The sequence below is a fragment of the Anolis carolinensis genome, chromosome 1 (assembly GCF_035594765.1).
Source record: "Anolis carolinensis isolate JA03-04 chromosome 1, rAnoCar3.1.pri, whole genome shotgun sequence".
In the NCBI taxonomy this organism is placed as follows: Eukaryota; Metazoa; Chordata; class Lepidosauria; order Squamata; family Dactyloidae; genus Anolis; species Anolis carolinensis.
Window position 1 is genome coordinate 56,843,817 of NC_085841.1, and position 19,664 is coordinate 56,863,480.

The 19,664-nt window shown below is 37.0% G+C and overlaps 1 protein-coding gene and 1 long non-coding RNA gene across 19 annotated transcripts in view; one reads left to right on the forward strand and one right to left on the reverse strand.

The window, feature by feature from the left end:
* The window catches only part of sdccag8 (SHH signaling and ciliogenesis regulator SDCCAG8), a 135,372-nt gene that overhangs the window by 58,371 nt on the left and 57,337 nt on the right, over positions 1–19,664 (reverse strand). For 10 of the 18 annotated variants that reach the window (XM_062974833.1, XM_062974884.1, XM_062974842.1 and 7 more), the window contains exons 14-15: positions 9,763–9,890; positions 3,676–3,784 (exon numbers count right to left, since the gene is read on the reverse strand). In XM_062974833.1, the coding sequence (XP_062830903.1) occupies positions 3,676–3,784; positions 9,763–9,890 (237 nt within the window). The remainder of the gene's footprint in view (positions 1–3,675; positions 3,785–9,762; positions 9,891–19,664) is intronic. The other 8 variants (XR_010004131.1, XM_062974903.1, XM_062974902.1 and 5 more) reach the window with 1 other exon arrangement.
* LOC134297406 (uncharacterized) overlaps positions 1–19,664 on the forward strand; it is a 67,426-nt gene that overhangs the window by 27,774 nt on the left and 19,988 nt on the right. The gene's annotated exons all lie outside the window — the stretch shown is intronic.

The following is a 19,664-nucleotide window of genomic DNA, read 5'->3' on the forward strand; positions in this document are numbered from 1 at the left end:
AGAACCAAACTTCTGAATGATAAAAAATCAATTGCACTACGTTGGAAAGAGCACTACCACAGCCTTGTTAACCACAGCATCAATGTGGCCGAAGAGGTTCTCTCGCAAATCCCCCAACAACAAACTAGGGATGAGCTTACAGCACTGCCCAATTTGGAGGAAGTCAACAAAGCCATTAGCCAACTAAAAAACAACAGCTCCACCAGCTCATTGAAAAAGTGTGGGTGACTAGAAAATCCCAGCAGACTTCAAAGATGCCACCATCATAATCCTTTTCAAAAAAGGGGAAAGAACAGACTGCAGAAACTATCCAAGTATCTCCCTTCTAATCTCAGATGGGAAAATCCTCACAAGAATCCTTGCAAACCGCCTTCTACCTATTTCAGAAGACATCCACCCAGAATCCCAGAATGCCTTCCGCCCCTCAAGAAACAGTGGATATAATCTTCACTGCACTACATCTCCAAGAAAAATGCAGGGAACAAAATCAACCTCTGTACATGGTATTCATTGACTTTGCAAAGGCATTCAATACAGTGAATCACAATGTTCTCTGGACCATCCTCCAAAAAATTGGATGCCCTGACAAATTCATGAACATCCTGCAGCTCCTCCATTATGGCAACAATCTTGGACAGCAGTGGCTCCCAACCCAAAGTGACCCATTTAAGGTGGAATCAGGTGTCAAACAGGGATGTGTTACTGCCCAAGCTTATTCTCCATCTTCATTGCTATGATACTGCACCTTGTTGATGGGAAGCTTCCTACCAGTGTGGAAATCACCTATCAGACAGATGACAAGGTCACAATAACATCTGTTATAGAACTCCAGTCTGCTGATGATAATGTAATCTGTGCTCATTAAGAAGAAGACCTACAAGCCACTCTAAACACCTTTGCAGAAGCATATGAAAAGCTTGGCCTCGCACTGAACATCAAGGAAACAACAACAACAAAACTTTAGTTATATACCGCTCTATCTCCGATAAGGACTCAGAGCAGTTTACACATCATAAAAACATTCAATACATATACATAATACAAAATACAAGAAACCAATATAATAGCAATTAACAAACAAGTTTTAAAATCCAACTTTTTAAAACCATATAATGCCTAGTAAGAGCAATTGCAGATCGCTCCATTGAGTGGTTCTACAACGAATGAGTGTAATATATAAAATATATAAAACAGGCAAGATGACAGTATGGCCAGAATAGGACTCATATGGTAAAAATGGCATAAAGCCAAGACAAAGTGTGACTAATAGCAAGGAAGCTAGGCCAAAATTCCACACTTCGGCCTGCTGTATAGCTATCAGGTAGGACTAATAGAATAAACACCATAACAAGATCAAAACAGGTAAAGTACAGGACAAGTGTCATGTAATAATCAAGTGTGGTGTCTAGAATTGCAGAGTAAGCACTTCCAAACCAAAGTGTTCTTTTAGCAGGGACCAGCCAATCCCTCTGCAATGCCAGAAATACAGCTTAATGGTAAAACGTTAGAAAATGCTGACAATTTTCACTACCTTGGCAGCCAACTTTCCACAAAAGTCAACATTGACACTGAAATACAACATCATTTGAGCTCCGCGAGTGCAGCATTTTTCTGAATGAAGCCGAGAGTATTTGAAGATTGAGACATTCGTAGGGAGTCTCAAAAGATGCTTGTTTATAAATCCACTGTCCTTCCAACCCTGTTATACGCCTGCGAAACGTGAACCATCTACAGACATCACACTCAACTTCTGGAACCATTCCATCAGTGCTGCCTTCAAAAAATCCAGCAAATGTCTTGGGAAGACAGGCAAACAAATGTAACTGTGCTGAAAGAAGCAAAGACCACTAGCACTGAAGCGATGATCCTCTGCTACCAATCTCGCTGGACTGGCCACGTGATGATTGATGATGTCCCGAATATATATAATTAATACTTTACACTTCTGGCAAACGTATCAAAATAATCTAAATTTTCAATTAAATGTACTGTGTAAAGCTCAAGTAGAAAGAAGTACTAAATGTTGGTCAAAAATAACATGAGGCAGCAGTGTGATGCTGCAACCAAAAAGGTAATGCTGTTTTAATCTGCATTAACAGTTTTCCAAACCAATTGAAGTAACTGTCCCACTGTAATCTGAACTGTTCAGAGCTGGAATAGCTTATTCATTACTGGGTGACTCATTTTAAGAAAAATACAGACAAATTGGGGCAGGTTCAGAGAAAGGCAACAAGAATGATAATAGATATATGGATAACAAAAGTTATGAGGAAGGGTTAAAGGAGCTGGGCATGTTCAATTTGATGAAGGGATGACAAAACAATTGCATTGTTTAAATACCTAAACGTCTGTCACAGAGAAAAGGGGATAGACCTGTTATCTTCTGCCCCAGGGAATCAAAACAGTTCTGATGGCTTTAAGCTCAAGGGAATAGATTTTGATTAAATTCTGGAAGGAACTTCTTGACAGTAAGAGTAACTCAGCAATAGACTCAATTGCCTAGAGAGGTGGTGGAGTTTCCCTCTCTGGTCATCTTCTGGATGACTCCCACCACCATTAAAAAAAAAAACCTTTGGGTAAAATCCAATTAAGTTCTTCTACTGAAGAAACTACAAAGAATTATCCAGAACAGAGTCTGGTATGTGCAATGTTGTTTTTTTTTTTGTCCTAAAAAAGGTGGATAACAACAGCAGCAGTAATGTCAAAGCAAAAATATTAAAGGCAATTTGATATACTCAGTGGAGTGGAAGTCTGGCTAGTTGTTCATGAGGGAAAGAAGAAGTGAATGGAAGACAAGATGTAAGTGTGGAAAAAAACCACACATTCATCTGTTCATCTCAAACAACACAAGAGGTACTAACTTCAGCAATAAGATGAAAGCACATTAAGTACAGAGAAGTTTACATCCTGTGTAACTAGTATTTTATTGGTTAAGCAGATACCTAAGTTGCCTGTAGATAGGTTATGTGGAAAATAAGGATCTCTCTTACATAAATATGTACTTATTCTTTAAACGTAACACTATTTAAGACCTATCCATTTGGCCACTATTGTGTTTAAATACAGTAACCACATGTAAAAAACAGCCTATACAGGTGCACCTATACTAGCAATTAAACACTGAATAAATGTGCCAGAGGTACATTAACACCAAGTATGTATAAGTCAAAACATATGATGTGTATACATAAGAGGGATTTCCCATCCCACAATAAACACAAAATCCTGTGTCCCTATATACAGGGATGGAAAATGTCAAGGTTTGAGTATGTCAACCTCATTTTGTTCAGATTTTAAATTCTCATGTTGAAGGACGAGAGAGGGAAGAAAGAGACCAGAAATGTAATATGGAATCTGAAAATACGTGCAAAAAATGGGAAGGTTCTACTCCTAAAAATAACTAAAAATGTAACATATAAATAAAAGGTAAAGGTAAAGGTTTCCCCTGATGTTAAGTCCAGTCATGTCTGATTCTGGGGGTTGGTGCTCATCTCCATTTCTAAGCCGAAGAGCTGGCATTGTCCATAGACACCTCCAAGGTCATGTGGCTGGCATGACTGCATGGAGCACCGTATACATATAAATAAAATACATATAAATAAAAGACATAATTTGTCAAATTACAGAGCCCCCATTAGTAAAGAAGCCTACATGTATTTCTGTGTATTTACATACCTGTTTTTTTCAGTGACATATTCAAGCTTCTTCGCCAAAGTACAACATTCATCTTTTAATTTTGATAGAAGTTCATTCTGGGACCTTAGCAACACATCTAGTTCATTTACTAGAAATCATACGTGCAAATATTTAGAATTTCTTCATATACAAATGTTTAGATAAAATACAGGGCATTTTAAAACCTATTTTTTTCTAAGAGGAGAGCACATTTTCTTTTGAAAAGAATACCTTAACCAATACTGTAGCAAAATGCAAAACTATCTAAAAGTATTATTTTAAATTTACAATACCATAGCTTCATATACCATATATATAGCAAATAAATATACATTACTTGTGAAAAAGTAATTGAGTCTCATATTGCAGCATTATATATATAGGACCCCTTTCTGACTTTTGGCCTACTCTGTACAAGCACATATTCCAGCCTCTTTCTATGCATTGTGTTCTTATCAGTAACTATATCTGCATAATGTAAGCTTACTGAACCAAACATGGAGCTCTTTGGCTCTCTCTAAGAATAGCAAGAATAATCAGACTCCTCTAGAGCAAACATACACTTGTGGGCTACAATTTTATGTCAAATATTCTATCATGAAATTTAATACCTATGTTTTGACTCCCCTTCTCCATTTTAAACGTGAAGTTTACATCACACCAAGATTCTAGCAAACTAACCAAAAAGTTTAGCTTGCCATTAATATATGTTGCTGAGATGTTGTGATTAAAATTGTTGTGGTTTTACAAGAAAGGTACAATAATAGTGGTAGCAGCTTTGGCCACTATCAATACAGCATTGTTTTTCATGAATTGTTTCTAGAGTGCATTTGAACTTGTGTTAGTAAGTACACCAGCATCATTCAAAGAGCATTGTGCAAAGTAAGCATGCTGAAGATGCATAAAATCCTAACACTCCAGCAGAGGCCATGAGCAGAGTAAGTGTACTTTAGATTATTCAAAAGGAAAAAATGTGTTGTAATGCAACCATTAGGCAAGATAATAAAACAAAGAAACATGACCAAAACAACACTAAACCGAAAACAAAAGCCCTTCTAAAAATCCTGGGGTTCTCCACATTATACAATTATAGCATTATAATTCCATTTGTAACTGTCATGGCTACCTCCTATGATATCCTGGGGTTTGTGGTTTGGCAAGACACCGGAGGAGCTCTTTGGTTGATAATTCAAACCGCATCTCCTTAACCTGCAAAGTCCAGAATTTCATAGGATGAAACCATGGTAGTAAAATTGAAATCAAAATACTGTCTATTATTAAGAAAATTAGACAATTGATGAAAGAATCATTTATCAGTAAGAAGACTTGACAGGAAGTAGTAAGTAAATATCTGTGACTTAGTGAGGGAGGGTGAAGAGGATAACACAGTATTTTAGATTGTGATTTATTACTATACTAGCTTGGGTACCTGGCGATGCCTGGGTTATTTGTAAAGGGCAGTTTGTTTTCGGATGTTAGGTGTTATCAGTTTGGTCTACGTTACGCTAGTTCTTAGAAAAAAATTCAGTCTTTGCTTTTGTTTTTTATGAATGCTCTCATTAGAAAATGCATAAGAATGTGGGTGAGCTACACTTCCCAAAAATCTTGGGTCAACCCTGCCAAGACCCCCACCTGTATGCACAGTTGGTCATGTTGGGTCTGTGTGCCAAGTTTGGTCCAGACCAGTCACCTGCTGGGTTCAGTGTCCTCTGGATATGGGTGAACCCCCAGATTCCCAGGGTAATCACCCCAAAACGCCAGTATTCACAGTTGGCCATGTTGGACCTGCGTACCAAGTTTGGTCCAGATCTGTCATCTACTGGATTCAGTATTGTCTGAATAACTCTGATATGCCAAGGCCAATCACCCTCAAAGCCTGCCAGTATTTACAGTTGTCCATGTTGGATCTCTGTTCCAAGTTTGGTCCAGATCCGTCAGTTGCTGGGTTCAGTGTTCTCTGAATACAGGTGAACTCTAGCTCCTGGATGTCAACGTCAATCACCCCCAAACCCCGCCTGTATTCAAAGTTGGCCGTGTTGGGTCTGTGTGCCAAATTAGTGCCAAGTTAGTTCGAGGTCTATCATTGGTGAGGTTCAGAGTGCTCTTAGATTGCAGGTGAACTATACATCCCAGGACCCACAACTCCTATAAATCATGATGAATTCTCCCCAAACCTCTCTAGTATGTTCAGATGCTGATCAATTCCTCTGTTTGCTGTGTGCCATAGGAAAGAATAGGAAAGGGTTAGGGGGGGAGGCAGTGGGCGAGGCCATGCAAATGGAGAGATGGGATTCTTGGTCGTGGCCTCCCAGCTCTGGAACACTCTTCCGAGAGAAAGACTAGCCCCCACACTGATGTCATTCCAAAAAGATTTGAAAACTTGGTTTTTCAAGCTACCTTTGATTAAGAAGAACAGTCGACTGAGTCCCTAATTTTACCTATGTCCTACTCTTCGCACTTTATCACTGGTCCATGTGATTAGTACTCCAAATATATTGAATAATTATAATCTTATCCCTCTTTGCCAAGTTTGAAGATTAAAATGTCATTATGTCATCCATGGCCACTGGCTACACTTTTATTTTCTAATGTTGTGTTTTTAACTCTGATGTATTTAATTTGCTGTGATTGGTATGTATTTTATATTGTTGTATTTTATTATTTATTTCTGATATTTCTACCCCGCTCTTCTCCCCGAGGGGACTCAGGGCGGCTGTATTTTGTTGGGCTTGGTCCCCATGTGAGCCGCCCCGAGTGCCCTCGGGAAGATGGGACGGAATACAGTTATAAAGTTATTATTATATTATTATATGGGATGTGCCCGCTGTAACCTGCAATGTCCTAAGAGGGAGTGACTTGGTGGCTCCTCAGCACTGGGAACTATAGCCTGTTTGTGGGGGGCCAGAGGCTGTCTGTGTGAGCGAACATATACACATACAGTCACAAAAACACATACAGATTTTCACTTTTATTTATGTGTATAGATTGTGATATCATATATAATGTGTAAATTCCATAAAAAATTAAAAAGTAGAATCAAAATGCTACTACAGTATACTGTGAAAGAGACCCAGGACTTACAGCCTGGGTCAGCCTTGTCATTACATAACAATAGAAATATACACTATTGTTAAACCAGAACTATATTTTATGGGCAGACATTTAATATGGAAAAGGTTGTTAGGAAGTGCCCCATAGATAATGATGTTTCCACCATCCATTTGATCTGTGACAGAGCAGATGCATCATTTATTTTCAGAGAGGTCTAGGGAGAATGGATGCTACCACTATCTTCGGTATGTGGTCAGCTAGAATGCTGCTGCCAATGGATGAGCAGAACAAAACAGAACAAAGCATTTTCTAAGTACTGTTATCCATGTTTTTTTTTTAACTTTATTTATACCCTGCCTTCTCCCCAAGGGGGACTTAAGGTGGCTAACAGTCACACACTTTGATCAATTTAAAACAAAGCAAATACAAAATTAAAAAAAGATTAAACAGTATTGTCTGTGTTTGGTTAAAAAATACCGTTAAAAGACAATAAATTAATTTAAATGCATTTTAAAACACCCAACCCGCCCCCCAAATCCCACCCACAACCGCCCTAGCCACATGCCCCTTATCCTTCTCCAAATGCCTGCCTGCAGAAAAAAAAGTTGTTTGAAGTTGTCAAAGTAGAGCCCACAGGCTGCATGTATCTGCCAGACTGTACTTTTGCAGCCCCTGAAGCCCACATTCCATCCCCAGATGCCCCCCATTAAAAATCAATGTGGTTTTCAGACAATTCAAAAAATCCCTCAAATGTATGAAAATCCATTAAAAGGTCCCTTATGCATAGCCACTCTAACATCTCCATAATCTACTGTAGTACCTTTCAAAATGACATAGGTATTTGACATCACCAGCCAAAGTTTCCAAACACTGTTCAAAGGCGGCCCCAAGTACAGCATGTTATTAGTAATCCAAATGAGATGTAATTAGGGCATGTAACACCACAGCCATAAGGAATTGGTGCAGCTAGTGCATCAGTTTTAATATGCACTGCTGGTCATCACAGAAACCTGGGCCTCCAAGTTCAACATAGAGTCCAAGAGTACACCCAAACCGAGAACATATGTTCTCAAGGGAAGTGTAATCCCATCTAGCACAGGCTAGACCCCTGTTCCTTGGGCTGCCTTCCAACTAACTAGGAGCACCTCTGTCTTGTCTGGATTAATTTCAATTTATTTGCCATCATCCAGACACTAGTTTAGGACCAAGACAGCTTCCTTGGCTTTGGATGGAAAGGAACTGGGTGTAGTAGAGCTGAATGTCTTTTTCATATAGATGGCACTGTACACCAATACTCCGGATGACCTCTCCAACCGGTTTCATGTAAATTAAACAACATGGGGGACAAAACTGAGGGAACCCACAGATCAAGAGTCAGGAGCTCAAAGAGGAATTCGCCCCTCTAGGAAGGAATAGAGTCACCATAACCAAGTTCCGACAAGGTGGCACAGAACGATACCATGGTCAATTATGAATTTTATATTATGAAATTCCCCCATACACCATCAAAAATATGGAACCATTTATATGCAGTGCAGTGGAAAAAACCTGTGCCATACCCCATAAAGCTATCACTTTTTAATGTGGACTATTCTGTTTTGAGTTCTTAGACATATGGTATAGAAGCATCTTAACAAATTAGTAAAAGTAAACACTTTTATGAATTAAATCAATTTTACAGGCTCTCTTGCAACCCTTTGACATTCATATGTGAAGACTAATTCACATTATATGCATGATGTGAGAAATGGATAGCTATATTCAGTATTTTACTGATGTGTAACCTACATTCACAAACTATGGATAGAGCTTGAAGGGCAATGTACATTTTGAAGGAACTAAAAAAAACTAAGGGAAAGTTTATTTATTTATTTATTTGCTATTGCTTTCTTTGCCCTTTAATAAACAGTAAATGTTTTGTCAAACCAGACATAACACACTAGCGAACTGACCAGCTTCATTTACACTCCACACACAAACTGAAGTGCCTTTATGGTGGCTCAATGAATTGCCAACTGCAAAACATCCACCAATTGCAGTTTGAGAGTTCAGGTTTTGAAAATGTTCAATTTATGCATATTTTCTGTGATAATGCCATTTATAGCTAAAATATGCAAATATGCTACAGTTCAAAAGCTCATGGTATGATTCTGATGTGGGCCTAAAAAGCAGTTAGTCCACTCCCAATATTAAAGGACTGCATACAATGCTCTGATTGCAATAATTCTGTAAATCCATTTTATTTCCACGCTATAAAGGTAAAGAATTATAGGACAGCTGTGCCAAAATATTGGAACACATCAGGTTCCAGTCATGCTGGCAGCTGTTGACAATGTCCCATATTTATCAATTTAAACTGCATACTTTGGGTTCTCATAGCTGCAAAAGATTAAAGATCTATCTAGATTTGAAGAGGACCGAGTATACAAACGCTAAAAATGTGTGAGGCTGCAAAGATTAAATAAAGGAACATATTAATTTGGAGCCAGTGAATTACATCCAGCTGCGACAGTGAATTAAGTACCGATTAATGGCTAAAGCTTTTCTCCAGTTTGGATTCTGAAGCAAACTCATTAAGCTTTTAGAGTAGCTATAATGTGTGTACTGTGGGAACTGTTCAATGCTATTCAGGAGACTTTAACTGTAAGCTCAGAGCATTTCCTGCAGAGCTTCTGATGCTATTTTCTTTATATAACATGTGTGCCTGAAAATGCAGCCAAAAACAAGTCCTTTGTTTTTCTACTTTGTTGTGGTCTCTCTCAGCTTTACGTTTCTTGAACACAGGTAAATAAACTCATAATCCAGATGGTGCAACAGATGTGAGAGCAGCACTCTGAAATCAACAGACAGTGGGCAATACTTTCCATTTTCTCTTTTAAACGCTAACTAATATGTAATTCGGAATCTCCGGTGTAGTTAGCATCTGCTCCCTTCGGCCAGCCAAAGGTTACAGGTGTTCCTGATGTCATTTCACAGTAAGGCGTGGGTCAGGCTTGTGAGTGAGTGCCCAAGCTCTAATCTTTCCCGACCACCTACCAGTTTTATCATGCTGTGCCTCCATTTGCTGCATCTTCTGTGTCAGCTCCTGCTCTCTCTGCTGGGCCTGAAGGGCTCGGGTCTTTGCTTCCTTGTTAAAGCTGTGCTGAATATTCTCTTTTTCTAACCTATGGAAGCATTAAAAAAGGTGGAAGCTTAGGAAAAAAATGTAAAATACCAACTTTGTTGAGGAAATGTTCCAATAAGGCAAATTTTGAAGTTCGTGATACTAAATAATTATTTTAATTTCCATCCAATCCTTAGCAGCAACACAATAAAAAAAATGAAAATAAATCAAAACAATCCTTGCAAGTTGAAACACAATAAAGGCAACTTTATATTATATTTTGAGAATACTAGTATATGAGCAAAGACACAACAAATGCATAATCAAATTTACAAAATCAAAATTCTCAGTCAGGCAGTGCTTTTAATTAGGGCCAAATGTACACAAAAGTGAATATAATTTCAAGTTTTCCAGAATTCATCAGGCTCAAGTGGTACCAAAAAAAGCTGTGTGGAGGGGGTCAGGAGGGCTCCCCAATCCACAGGCCCACCTTGAGGAAGGGAAATTAGTGTATTAGAGAAATCACTCAAAACTGGTTGCCTCAACTGGTACAACAAAAACACTTTACAAGTTATAAATATTTAGCAGACTACCCCCTCCAAGACTACATTAGCAAAAGGAAAAGTTACTACAGAATGGGCAAAATCAGAAAGTCATGGGAGGAAAAATTTATTTACATCATTTTTACCCCGCCTTTCTCCCCAGGGAGACTCAAGGTAGCTTGGAAAGAAATGGAAAGACTTAATTTACAGAATAAAAGGGAAAGATAAATATAAGGAATTAAACATGATTATCCTCATGATCGAGCAATCGTAATAAATACAGCTAATTTTGTAAACTGTTCCAGGGGAGGGGAGGGAGAAAGAGGAGGAACAATGTAAACATGTGTTACCAATGGAAAATGTTCTGAATGTTTGTATAATTTTATGTAGCACTACTTACAATAATTCTGAAAATAATAAAAAAAAACATTGAAAAAAACACTTTATAAGTTAAGTCTGTCACTGTCAGAAACAATTTTTATTATTTTATTCATTTATCACTTTTCTCCTGATAATGGGACTCAACACAGCAAAAAATCTCTTTAAAACAATCAAAATTAAAAACAGAATTAACAGGCATTACTAAAAGTATTAATATAATACGTTTAAAATAAGTAAACATTTTATGGAGTTAAAATATATTCACCTTTAAAATATTAAAATGCATTAAAAGATTACACATAAACCTTTAAAAGTACCACACAGCATTAAAAATCTAACCCTCATCAGTTTGTTAGTCTGGGAGCAGTCATCAAGAAGATTCTCATGGACCAAAAGAATTAGCAACTCTCATGCTTGCTACATAGGGAAGTGAGTTTTTCACTTTGTATAGGAAATATTCCTTCTAATGCTTCCTGATAAAACAAGTTGCACACAAATGAAGTAGACTACACCTTAAGAAAGTGTATGTCATTAAATTTCCTACTCTTGGGATGCCAGCAGATTTCGCTGGTTTTGTTGGAAAAGAATAACATGGCCTCCACTTGGATAGCTTCACAGGCAATTTTTCATTTGAGAAATCGACTTCAAGGGGATTGTGTGAGAAGATATAAAGACTTTTGAAGCCTTAAATTTAACACTAATGGGCAGAATAGCAACTATCAAAATGAATATACTCCCTAAAATGTTATTTCTTTTTCAAACAATCCCAATATTAAGAAGTACACAAATATTCAAGAATTGGAACAAAGACCTTGCCAAATTCATTTGGCAAGGCAAAAAGCCAAGAATAAAAATTTTGAATTTAACAGATGAAAAGAAAAGAGGTGGATTCGGCTTACCCAATTTAAAATTATATTACGAAGCCTCTACTATGTTATGGATTAAGGATTTTAAAGAAGACGAAGATTCTGACACTAGAGGGATTTGATCTTAGAGTGGGTTGGCATTCGTACCTATGGTACGACAGGAAAAGAATCGAAAAGAATTTTGGTAACCATTTTATAAGGTCAGCCCTCATCAAAACGTGGGAAAAGTATAAAAGTAGATTTTATCAGAAAACACCACTATGGTTATCACCCTTAGAACCAATACAAAGAAGAGTTAGCTTGGGAAAAATGGCCAACGTACAAAGATGTCTTACAAAAATCTAACGCCAATTATATATTAAAAAACCAAGAAGAAATAAACAAAATATTCAAGAACGTATCCTGGTTCCAATACAGACAACTCAAAGAACTTTTTAATAAAGATAAATTAACAGGCTTTATGGAGAAAGAATCTATTTGGGACAAGATAATTCACTTAGAAAAGAAACGGCAAGAATATATAAAGTATTATTGGAATGGTCAACGGAAACAGAAACGGTAAAAGACTGTATGATCAAATGGGCCTCTAACGTAGGCCATCCGATAAAAATGGAAGACTGGGAAAGAAATTGGAATAAAATATTAAAATATACATATGCATATGAACTAAAAGGGAACTGGTATAAAATGATGTACCGTTGGTACCTCACACCACAAAAATTGGCAAGATGTTATAAAAATGTACAAAATAACTGTTGGAAGTGCGAAACTCAGGAGGGATCCTTTTTCCATATGTGGTGGACTTGTAAAATTGCAAAAAAGTTTTGGACAAAAAATTATGGGAAAATTCAAGAAATATTAGGAATAAAATTCCAAATGAAACCAGAATATTTCCTTTTAGGAATGCCAGATTTTGAAATGGATCTAAGAAAAGATATACTATTTAACTATCTGGTGACAGCGGCTAGAATGATCTATGCTAAAAACTGGAAATTGAAAGAAGTACTCCAGATAGAGGATTGGTTTTTGAAAATATTAGACATCATGAATATGGACAATTTAACACAACACCTTAAAAGAAACCAAGGTATACCAAAAAAAAATCAGCTGATTGGACTTTCTTGAAAGAATACTTTAAATAAGATAAGAAGAAATCCAGATTCCCAACAATAAAGATAGCATGAGTATTTGGGCGGTGGTGTTTTGTTCTTAAGAAAATAAATGTATATTTCTATATAAATATATGGACACTCTTTTTTTCAAACCTCGATGTAAAAGATCGGAAGTTGACAATTCTTCCTCCCCTTTTTTTTCGCTCTTTGTATTATTTCCCTTGCTATTTTCCTACTTTTCTTTACCACTTATGTTCTCCCACTTTCAATGTAAAGAAAAATACGTGCAGACTTGTAACTATACATGTACAATTGTTCTGGGTTTTTTTCCTCCTTTTTTTATTGTATTCCACAAATTTTAATAAAAATGAATTTTTTTAAAAAAAGACTTTTGAAACCTGGCTTTAAAGTGCATCAACATAATGTAGCAATTTGAATGCTGAACCGTAACTCTGGAGAGCGGGTTCAAACTCCAATTTCACCATGGAAATGCACGTGGTGACCCTAGGCAAGTCACATTCTCTTTGGGATTCATCTACACTGCCATATAATGCAGTGTAGATGGCACAGTAGCCTGAAGTAATCTTTAATAAACCGACTCATCTGTTTAATTTTAAAATATCTGCAAAGATCCGGATCTTCGTTGCAGATATGGGATATATGAAGAAAGACATCTGTGTCATGGATAACATGGATGACGGTTTGCTGAGTGATGATGCGGTTACAGAACTAGAGCCTAGCTAGGAACAGCAACTCCATCAGCCACAGCCAGAAGGTATGACTACTCAGCCTGCTGGCCAAACACAAGACACTTTGGTTGAGCAGGTTGAGGCCCCTTCTACACTGCCATATAAAATACAGATTATCTCCTTTGAACTGGATTATATGGCAGTGAAGACTCATATAATCCAGTTCAAAGCAGATAATGTGGATTCTCTGCTTTGATAATCTGGATTATATGGCAGCATAGAAGGGACCTGAGGGAGAGTTAAATGCTCCTTCCTTTGTGGAACTCAGGGAAAAAGACCTCAGCAGGCTTGCTGAGAAAAGGCCAGCAACAGGGAAGTAGCATTTAAGGAACTGGAGTATGTTATCTGATTGGTGGCTGCAACTTCAGTATCCATGCGCTCTTGGAATCTTAGACTGCTCTTGGACATTGGCTCTGGACTTGCAGACTTGTTGCTAGGATTACTGGTAATTGGCTCTTGACCTTGGCCTAGTTCTGTGAACTATCTTGTTTGACTTGGGACTGCTGCACACTTTGACAATCTGGGATCACCATCTGTGATCCCAAGTGTTTGTCTCCACAGTCATCCAATGCTCCCTGGACTCAGGCAGCCTTGGAAGGTGGAATTGCAGTGCCACTCTCCCCTTTCTGCTTCTCACCCCCCCCCCAAAAAAAAACAACAACACACAGCCTCTTTGAGACTTCCTTATAGCTCCATCATCTGTGATAATGTGACAGAGGTTTGGGAAAAGAGGGGAGGGCATTTGCCATGCCAACACCACATCAGCACAATATGGATACCTGACCCCCACCCCTAGCGATAAGGTGGGGTTCCCTCCAACTGGTGTGGTACAAGTTGGCATTTTAAATTCTGGTTTGTGCCACATTTTGTCCTGTGTGGAGGCGGCCTTGGTCTCAGAAGGAAGCAAAGGCAAGACACTCTTTGAACAAACCATGATAGGTTTGCCTTAAGAGTCATCATAATTTGGAAATGACTTGAAGACACCGCAGCAGCAGCAATGACAATAATCCTGGCTAACTCAAAAATAAATTTGTTCTATGTAAGGATGGCTAAAACCTAGGTTAGAAACCAGCTGCCTGCTGGATTTTGAAACAATCCTGATAATCTCATGTTTTGCACTGGATACAAAAACAACTAAAAAGAAAATGAAATTTAGTGGTTGGTGCTCATACTGTCCACCTGTTTTTCTGAGACTTGTCAGATTATTCAGATCTAATAATCATTTCAGGAACAGAGTACTGAATAAAACATTCAACATATCACCATCTCCTCTGCACTATCTTCAAGTGTCAAAAGGGTTAACCTCTTATATGTCGCATCAAATCTACTGCAAATATACTGTATGCTGATAGAACACTAAGATGGCTTCTCCAGTTTAAAGAAGTGAAGCAATTGCAAGAATAGAAAAGATAACTTTTTAAAGTAGTTTAAAATACTTTTTAAAAGTTATATTTCCTATTCTTGCAATAGTTTTAAAATAGTTTGATTTTTTTAGAAAACATGTATTGAGCATATATATATATTCTTAAATATAAATATAGGGAATATTTGATATATAGGTTGTTTTAAAAACGAAATGAGTTTGTTAAATACCATCTATTACATTTTAGCTCTCTTAATAGAATTGATCAGCCCACATTTTACTAGCTTGTTTGGAAGAATATAATGGAAAACACTGTCAAAAGCAGGCATGGACAAACTTCAGCCCTACAGGTGTTTTGCACTTCAACTTCCACAATTCCTAACCGCCGGTATTCCTTTTTCTTCCTTTTGCTATGGACATAATAAAAAACATCAGAAAATGGTGGCAAATCGTGGCTATTATTTCCAAGAGTAAATCCAAATGGCCTAGGCCTTTTTCTTTTCTGAGGCTCAGAAAGAAAGAAAGAAGTGAGACATTGTACTGGTTGGTCATATTTGGAAACTGATAGAGAAAACAGCACTAGTTGTGTCGGAGGACAAATCAAAGAGAGGAGAGAGGTGTCTTTTGCAAAGTATGGAATTAATTTGCTATTATCATCGATTATCATGCGTGATAATGTTTCTTGATGTGAAGGAGTTGCAGATGGAGAGGACAGAGGATAAAATATGTATAGTGACAAAAATCTCTTACCTTTTAACTGCTGGTTTAATTATAATATAGAAGCTTATTATACCTGATTCCCAGACATTGGTAAGGAGTGCATTTGCACAATCTGTATCACAACCATATTCACTCCAGGCAGAGCAGATACATCTGATTACACTATAATGATGCACACCTAAGTGATATCCTAGGAATGTCTAGGTCCTCCAATTCAACTGTTTGGTATGCTAGGACCAGAAGTATAGGTTGCTTACCTGTAACCGTATTTCTTCGAGTGGAAGTCTGTGAAATTCGCACATATGGGTTTCGCCTGCGCAGACCTTCTGAACATTCATGGGCTTATATTGTGTATGGGGAGAATGGGCGGGGCTTCCGCCAAAATGTTGCATTTTAAGCTCTAGAATGTTCAGAAGGTCTGCGCAGGCATAAGAGAAACCCATATGTGCACATTTCAGACTCCACGTAGAAGAAGTGAGGTAATTTAATGAATTTTGGTCATATCTGCAGTTCCACATAATCATTCTGGTCAGGAATATATTCCCCATGGATATGGGGTCTTGCTGTACTACATAACATAATTTCTGAATCTAGATATACATTTCTGTTTCCTTAGATCGAATGCATAGTTAAATAACTCATTAAATCATAAGCTAGGTTTCCTGCAGACAGCCAAAGCAACTGCATTCAGGATTAGTGAAGTTCTTTTGTTTAACTTAAAACACATAGACTGTCTGATTGCTAGAGGCTGACAGGAATTTTGGGGGCTGTACTTGCCACATGATCAAGTTATTTTTTCTAATATTTAAAAACACACATTCTCCATCAGAGCAATGGGAACTCTGCTGATCCCATTCCCATTTCTCATCATTGTTCAACTGTCCTTATGTGTATATGACACATCACATCCATGTCCTCAATGGCTCCACTTCTCCCTATGGCTCTGTGCAAGGATGGCATATAAATAGTCAGTGGGAAACGTGAATGTTCCATCATGTAGCAGTCTGAGCACAGCAGAATGCATGCCTCTGGCAGAAAGATGAAAACAGAGGAAAAAAAGACTCAATGGGATTTCCCTCCAGCACACACAGAAGTGCATGCAGGAGAACAAATCGCCTTTCTACTTGATTTATAAACATACTTGTTACCAGTATGTTCAAATCAGATTACTCTATATTATACAATAGTTACATTACTTAGCTAAAGGCATGCGTCTATAAATCAGAAATCCCTTATTGCTAAAATAATTTCAAAAAGATACACACTTATTTTAAAAAGGCATGTGATTTATCCATTATTTAGTTTTGTAGGTGTACTTCAGGGATACATCAACAAAAGGAAAGTAGAGGTGAGAGCATAGCTATTTACACTAGTTTTTATTATTCATATTTAATATATCTTTCAAAAATGAAACGTTCTTATGTTTTTGACAGAGGTTTTTATTTATAATAATAAATAGCATATTTTTACAGATTGAACATCCCTTATCTGGAATTCCAAGATGCAAAATACTCCAAAATCAAAAATTATCCATATAGATGGGTGAGTGGTTCAATGTACACAAACTTTGTTTCATGGACAAAATTATTAAAATACTGTGTCTAAAATTACCGTCAGACCATTATTAATTAATTTTATGGTGAGACTTGGGACCCATCTGCAAGATACCTCCTTATTCAAGTATTCCAAAATCCAAAAGACAGATCCCTCCTTGTCTCAAGCATTTTGATTAAGGGATGCTCAACCTGATTTGGAGATGAAAACACAATGTTTGTTTCAAATTCCTCTACTGATTTATAATGGAGATAGGGAGCAGAAGAAATAAAAATCAGTGCATATTTGGTCTTGAAAACACTGGCATGAATCAACTAAATTTGAATAAATGTCTCTGACAGTTTGGTGAACACACAATAAAATTATACCTGGTTTTCAGTCATCAATATCATAAAGTGTTATTAATATCCTACTGACATAGTCTCAATTCAAAATCTAAGACGTTAGCTGTACTCCTGCATTCATTTAGCTGGAAATAAGTAGCACTTGGGGTTTACTTTTATGTATCACAGGAGAGCACTGCACAATTATGTTTTTAAATGTTTATCTTCATCAACATTTAGGATTTAAGGTTTGATGGAAGATTATAAACTTAAAGTATAGCAGTACCTTAAAATGCAGTTCCAGGGTTTGAACACCCTGACAAAGATTTTTGTGTTTCAGCTGGCATTTCTTTTACAACTCTTTGAATTTTGAGAACATTGTACGTTGTGCAACACAAGAAAAAACTCTCAGGCAGAATGAAAATGCCATCAAGTTAAATGGATTGTGGTCTTAATACTCAGACAACAACTGCCCACATTTGTACCCTTACAGGAAAGTACCTGATTTGTCTACAAAAGTCATAAAACCAACGTATCTTGCAAAATCATACTCCATTTTGTTGCCCAAGAAGTAATTAAAAGCTACAAAATATTATTATCTCCCAGAACTGATTTCTCTTAAATGTTGTCAGAATCTGACATTTCCTCATAAAAATTAACACCCCCCAACAACTAGAGATTACCCTGAAGCTAATATTAAAGTCTTATCTTGCTATTATCTTGATTTGGCTTGCCTGAACGACAACATTTTCCTAATCATAACTTTTGAGTGTTAACGTTACAAAAAATTGACAGACAAAGCAATATCCTTGTCAATTTAAAAAGTGTTTTAAACACTTTATGTTATTTAGAGCAATGGATGAATGGATTTTAATAGCAACTTTCCAACTAAACTCACAATTACTGTCATTACACTAAGTGCTTGATATCCCACTGTGCAGTTTTGCTTTCTGGTTTTTTACCTTCTTCTATGTACACTTTTAGCCACTGATTGTACAGTCTTTCAGTGTTTTCTGCCTTTTCCTTTAAATAAACTGGCTCTGGCTCCTTCCATCTGGTTCCCCTTCCGTCAGCAACCCTGCACCTGTTCACACCTCCTCTCCTGTTGGATTCCACTGAACATTTCCTCCTCTGCCAGGGCTATTCTGGCACTCACAACCTTTCTGTCATTCAATCCATCTGTCAGAAGTGAACTTTGTTTACCGCAAGCTTCTGCTTTCTTCTTCAAGATGCAAAGCCCCTCAAGGTCACTGTCAAAAAGAACTGTCGGCACAGATTTAATCCCTAACAAAAAGACAAAGCTGGACAGTTATCCATTAGTATAAATTACTTTTTGGAATGGAACAGACAATAGGGAAAAGTAAAATTTTATGTTTAATGATCATTTTAAAATCCTGCAAAATTTTCATTTGTGCTTATACTACTTTATGTGGAAACCTTGTAGAATACAGTTTACCACTTGACAAATATGCAATACACAAAAGGGAAGACAATGACAAAAATGATGTAAGGAGGGAGAAGGTACAATCCATTTTCAAGTTAAGAAAAATGAGCCATAAATTAAAAACTAAATCATATAGAGAAGAAAAAAGTTGAGCAAAGCGGTGATATTCTGATTTCCTGTTACAATGCTGCCTTTAAATTACACCATATTTATATTAAAGTCCAAATTAATTAATGTTAAACGTTTCTCATTAAAAATAAAAACCTACAGTTTTTCTTGTAAAGAAAGATATTCTGTATGTGATTATTCATACTGCTATTCAAGTCAACAGAAATAGCTGTACAGCTACTCTGAGTCTTTTCATGCTGTCAACAGGATCTATTATGTAGAGCTGTTCAGGCATGCATCTGCTTTTCAAAAATTTGTTCCGATAGCAACATATACAATTGAATTATTAACTAACCTCTTAAATGGTTTCACATAGCCACAACAAGGTTCTTCTTACAAAAAGCTTCCTTGAGGGATATCCAAATGATAGGATCATTTTCTTCACCAATTAAAAACGTGTCAGAATGTTAGCAGAAACTTAATTATAATTTGTTACTATTTCATAATTATTATTCAGCATAAAGTGCCAACTTTCAAATGCTTCTTAGCAATGTATCATTTCTTTTATATATCTTAATTAGTTTAAAAATGCAAAGATCTCTAAACTAACAAATAATAAATATCTGCTCAGTTCAGAATGTGGTTTTTTATGTGTTCACAAACAGAAACTAGA